Source organism: Lactuca sativa, chromosome 7 (genome assembly GCF_002870075.4).
Source record: "Lactuca sativa cultivar Salinas chromosome 7, Lsat_Salinas_v11, whole genome shotgun sequence".
In the NCBI taxonomy this organism is placed as follows: Eukaryota; Viridiplantae; Streptophyta; class Magnoliopsida; order Asterales; family Asteraceae; genus Lactuca; species Lactuca sativa.
Window position 1 is genome coordinate 67,932,232 of NC_056629.2, and position 5,406 is coordinate 67,937,637.

The 5,406-nt window shown below is 37.3% G+C and overlaps 1 protein-coding gene across 1 annotated transcript; it reads right to left on the reverse strand.

Annotated features, from left to right (window-relative positions):
- Positions 1-512: 512 nt before the first annotated feature.
- Positions 513-5,130, reverse strand: LOC111879802 (disease resistance protein RPV1). Its single transcript, XM_023876232.3, has 7 exons — positions 4,619-5,130; positions 2,756-3,899; positions 2,583-2,648; positions 2,268-2,489; positions 1,556-2,185; positions 840-1,431; positions 513-759 (listed from the first exon to the last, which is right to left on the reverse strand). Exons 1-7 carry the CDS (start codon positions 5,113-5,115, stop codon positions 668-670), a joined length of 3,243 nt encoding a protein of 1,080 aa, XP_023732000.1. The 5' UTR covers positions 5,116-5,130; the 3' UTR covers positions 513-667.
- Positions 5,131-5,406: the final 276 nt, after the last annotated feature.

Below are 5,406 nucleotides of genomic sequence, written 5' to 3' on the forward strand. Positions count from 1 at the left end.
CCTGACAATTTTGTCATTTAGTAAAGAAATTTGTGAAATAACTCTTTTAGTTTACTAATAATAAATAGCTAATCTCATGGTTCGGTTAATAACATGTTTATTGGCTTTTCGTCCTATAAATTTTACAGCCCTATTCATTTATCAGCGAATTACATGAATGGTCCCTATGGTTTAGGGTAATTTGCACGTTTGGTCCCTAAGTTATTTTTTTAACTCAGAAGGTCCTTACTGTTTGTTTTTTTTATGTGCTTGATTCCTGTCTTACCTAAATAGACTATATTTCCCTTGATTTTTAAATTTATTTAAATAAACACATTCCCAATCCCACCCCTCATCTTACCTTACTTACCTCACTATTTTTCCCTACTTAAATAATAGTATTTTTAAGATAGGAACCAAACGCGTAACAAAAACACCCAGTAGGGACCAAGCGTGTAACAAAAACAAACAGTATGGACCTTCTGAGTTAAAAAAATAAGTTAGGGACCAAACATTCAAATTACCCAAAACCATAGGGACCATTTGTGTAATTTACTCTTCATTTATATAATGAATATATAGGTTAGTTTAGGTTATAAGGGATTTAAGCAGCAGATTGATTTGAATTTACAAACAAATATTGGTATTTCATGCCAAAAAAGAATGATTAAAAGTACAATACTTAGAGTCAATCGGAAAACGGGTCGTCTTTGTAAGCATACGGCTCCAAGTATGATGTTTTATAGTCGTTCTGATGAGATTTTCTCCATCCATGTAAGTCTATGACAGTGTGATATAAATAGGAGTTAGTACTTGCAGCTTAATCTTGAGGAAAAGCATCAGCTCAATGAGGAACTTACCTTTACGTGGAACGGTATCACCAACTAGCATATTTAACCAATCAGGGGTGGTTGACTTGAAGTAATCGCGACGACAAAGATAATAGGCTCCTGTAGTGAGCTCAAATTCAGATAGATCTCCTCCAATAACTTCTTCCTCTTTTGAGTAATCCTTGTAGTATTCTAACTCCACTTCATCATCATCATCATCTATGAACACAATGCTGGCACCACACCTGCTTACCATCCATCTGTCCCCCATAAAGATGGACACATTGACTTCATCACCAGCGTCTAAAACGTTCCCAATGGGCCAATAGCTTAACCACACAGCATCTTTTGCGGCATAGATCACAGGGTTATACATCCAAGTAAGGCCCTTGGTTGTATTGCTGACTTTGGTGAACAAAGCCCATGTATCTTCACCCTTTTCTGATGTGCCTGATCGTTTGTAAGTGGCGGTTATGTTTAATCCTTGGATCCTGCTTTTCTCAGGACAAGAAGGCACACAAAAGGATAAGAACGCGGTTGATGACATATACTCAGACATTGGCATGCTTTGATAGTTTATGCCTGGAAGATATGTGCTCATTATACCATATTCGTACAGCACCTGGTCATAAAAATTGCAGAAATATCAAATTATTCATATATTAATCAGTTATCCGGTGGTATTCATGGAGAGAGAGAGAGAGAGAGAGAGAGAGAGAGAGAGAGAGAGAGAGAGAGAGAGAGACCTGTATATACCAATCCACTGTAAGCTCATCATCAATTGTGAGGACCACCTTAGTATCCTGATAAGCTTTGATCCATTTCATATGTCCCAAATCTGCTTCATCATGATTTGCTAACGGCACCAATTTGAAAAGGCCTTCAATTTCACACAACTCGTAACAGTGTAGACGTTCAAATTTCCGCAATCTGAACCGAGCTGATTCGAATGTTATTTTCTTCAGTGAAGAACACCAAGATGTACACAACTCTTCTAGAGTACTTGGGAGACACAGGAGGGACTTTATATTTGGACAACTACTCACATCGAGCACCCGAAGCATTTTAAGATTGGTCAGCAGCATTAACGGATTACTGCAGCGATAGAGAAATAGGAGCTTTAATGAGTCTGCCAAGGGGACCAACAATGGCTGTGGCTTCTTATTCGATTCAACCTTCCAAGGTTGATTACACCCTCCAAAGTCCAATAGAGAAAGCTTCTTAAGACCTCTGATGGTTTCCAAAACATGAGTCAGACTGAGACTGAAACAGTACGAGAGAATCAAAGTCTCGAGATTAGGAAGTCGGGAAAGATGGCTGATATTCACAAGATTGAACGACCATGTAAGATTTAAAATCTTCAGCGAATTAAGAACCTATTCCAAGAATACAAACATAAGCTGTTAGAAAGTTGGGAAGCTAAAAGGTGAAGTGAAAAACAGGACATCAAATTCCTACCATGGGGGGTTCAAACTTTTCCAACCATCCATAGCTCATATGTATAGCCACCAAGCTGCTCCCAAATAAGCCGGATGGTATTTTTTTCAATCGAAAATTAGTCCAGTACAACCATCTTAATTCTGGAAAATTGTTGTAGGACCCCTTGAGTTCCACATGTTCTAGCTTGAGCAATTTCAGTTTGTCCATTTTCGCAAGTGAAGCTGTTTTAAGGGTTGATGGCTGCAAATTTATCATTCACTGAAAATTAAAGGTAAATGTAGAAAAAATATCGAAATTAAAGCACTACACTCATTCACATTCTTGTAGGCTTACATTTGATGGCATCCCTTCCTTGAGCTTTTGCATGTCAAGTGCTAGACCTTCAATTGTTTTTGAACCCTAATGGGGAAAGACATGAAATGGGAGAAGGCAAATTAGCATAGGGGGTGGTGAACTGGTGAAAGGGAAATTAAGTTTAAAGATACACATAAGAAGCATCTTATTACCTCTCCATTTCTCAACAAACGATAAGATTCATCATTTTGTGAGACTCTACTACGTGTTGTGGGATCTCTGGACTCTTTAAGGACTATGTTTCTTGCCATCTCTTGGAGCAATTGATGCACCATCACTTTTTTACTTGGTGAGATGGTAAGAAGACATCTGTTAATGAGGGTCCTGATCCCAGCCTTTGCATGCCATTCATGCTCCAATATCTTTGCCACATAACCCTCATATTCACCAACAAAGAAAAAAACAATATGGAGAAACAACTCTTTGTTAATGGCATGTGGTAATGAGTCAAAGCTCTTTTGTAGTATACCTTGGATTTTACAATCAAGATCTCCTTTTAATGAATTCAGTGAGTTCAATGTACTTCCCCAAACCCCTATCATGCTATTTTTCTCCCTTGGCTCTTCAGCATCAGAAAATAGAGAAGAACCCAATACTTTAAGAGCTAGTGGGTTTCCACCACAATACTCTGCTAACTGAACTGCGAGCTCCTTGAAACCTTCCATAAGAATTTTGGATCCAAATGCATGGAAACTCAAAAGCTGTAATGATTCATCATCATTCAACAATTCGGATTTTTGCACCTCGCACCTCCAAGATATAGACCTGAACCATGCACGGATATCTAAAAGCCTAGTTGTTACTATGATTTTGCTTTGGGTATGAGAAGCCCTTGTTCCAAGTAAAGCATCTAATTGGTCATGTTCATCAATATCATCAAGAATAATAAGTGCCCGTTTCACTTGTAATGCATCCTCAACCTTCCTTGTACCTGCAGATACACTAGATATACTTCCAATATTACTTCCACCTAAAACGTCGGTGAGAAGTTGTTTTTGTATCCCAAGCAAACCATCAGACTGTTTAGAGTGCTTTCCAATCTCTTCAAGGTAACTGCTGCTTTCAAAATTTTGCCTGTTTGAGTTATAAATGAATTGGGCCAGAGTCGTCTTGCCACTGCCTCCCATGCCACAAATTGCTAAGACATTAGCACCAGATTGCTCATTTTTCAACCAGGTATTGATACCTTTTGCTCGAGTGTCCATTCCAATTAGATGAGCTGGAGTACTTACTAGTTTCATATCTAGTTTACGGTTAACTGTATCAACAATTTCTGTGATAAAGTCTGTTTCAGACCTGCGAGAAAAGAAAAAAGAAAATGAGCACATTCTAAGCATGGCATTTAATCTTCTTAACACTTTAACTGCTTCAGTCATAGTGCATGGAGTTCAAATGCTCTAGCAATGTAATATTCTTCCTGCAACCATTATCAACCAACTAAATATGATGAGCTGAGGTGTACATAGTAAGTGTATATGCAATCTAATTGAATTAAGTTTTCAATAATGCAAAGGCCAAAGTCAAACCAGAATACCTGCTATGTTATAAGTTTTTAGTTTTAGTTTCACTTCTCACTCACTATTTCATATCATATACACATGGTGAATATATGCATATTATATTCTATATTTATAGTAAACCATTAGTAAGTAAGGAATAGAATGGCATAATGTCTATACATAAGTAACTGAACACCTATTTTTCCAATCAAGTAAAATTGCAATCTTCACTATAATGCAAGTTCCATTATCATGCCAAATGTGTACAAAGACAAGGAGCAAAGAAAATGAAGTATGTGCAAAGTAAAACAACTCGTTAGACTACTATGGAAACGGACAGAGAATAGACACACAGGTAAGCCTCTAATCATCTGGTTCTGCTCTTTGCCTAAATTTAAAGCAATGTGAGGAAAACAAAATTCTATATCATGTTTAACACTCTCAATAGAATACTATAATTAATCCAAAAAAAGTTTCCAAATGATTAAACGATAAAAATGAATAGAGAAATCATACCCCGAACAAACCATGCCGGTCAAATCAGCAACCACTGCAAGGGCTGCCTTCCATCGATTGACATTATACTCTGTCCATTTTGACCCTTCTACTCCTTCCTCTACTTCTATTGCAAAACTTCGTCTCTGGTTCCTGACATCTGAGGGATCAACATGGTAAAAAACTGGTAAAACAAAATGATTTATGCTCTGCCTTTGCTCAAGGATCAACAGCAGCTCGTCAAGGCACCATCTGGAATTCGCATACTTCTCTGACAATACAACTATAGAAGCCCTAGATTCTTTGATTGCTCTCTCGATTGCCGGCTTCAGTTCTAGACCTCTGTCGATATTATCATTATCCCTAAAAGTGCGAACTCCTGCTCGCTTTAAAGCTGCATGGAGATGATCTGTAAATGAATTACGATTATCTTCACCTCTAAAGCTTAAAAAAACGTCGTGGCAGCAGGTATGATTTAGCAGAGAAGAAGAAGAAGATGAAGCTGAAGTAGACGCCATTGAAATTAGTAAAATGAGAGGTTGTTAAACAAAGGGGAATATAAAGGCATGAAAGTCAACATCACCGTTACAGTGACGTTAGGTGAAGTGGGCTTGTCGTTTTGGCACACTACCTTTTCTACGCGTTTGTTTCAAATACAATAAAAAATTAATTAGTCATTGTTTAAGATTTTTTTTTTTGTTAAGTTTGAACTTTATCAACAAATCTAATATTTTAAAAGTCCTCGAAATAATTTATTGGGAAATTAAGTAATCTAATCTTCTTCCTGTTGGTTCTTTAAACAAATAACC

Excerpts from the sequence above, each read along its gene's own strand:
- LOC111879802 (XM_023876232.3), bottom strand. The coding sequence starts at position 5,115 with ATGGCGTCTACTTCAGCTTCATCTTCTTCTTCTTCTCTGCTAAATCAT. Across the intron at positions 3,900-4,618 it reads ACCGGCATGGTTTGTTCGGG|GTCTGAAACAGACTTTATCA; the intron begins GTATGATTTCTC and ends CTTTTCTCGCAG. Across the intron at positions 1,432-1,555 it reads CAGTGGATTGGTATATACAG|GTGCTGTACGAATATGGTAT; the intron begins GTCTCTCTCTCT and ends TTTTATGACCAG.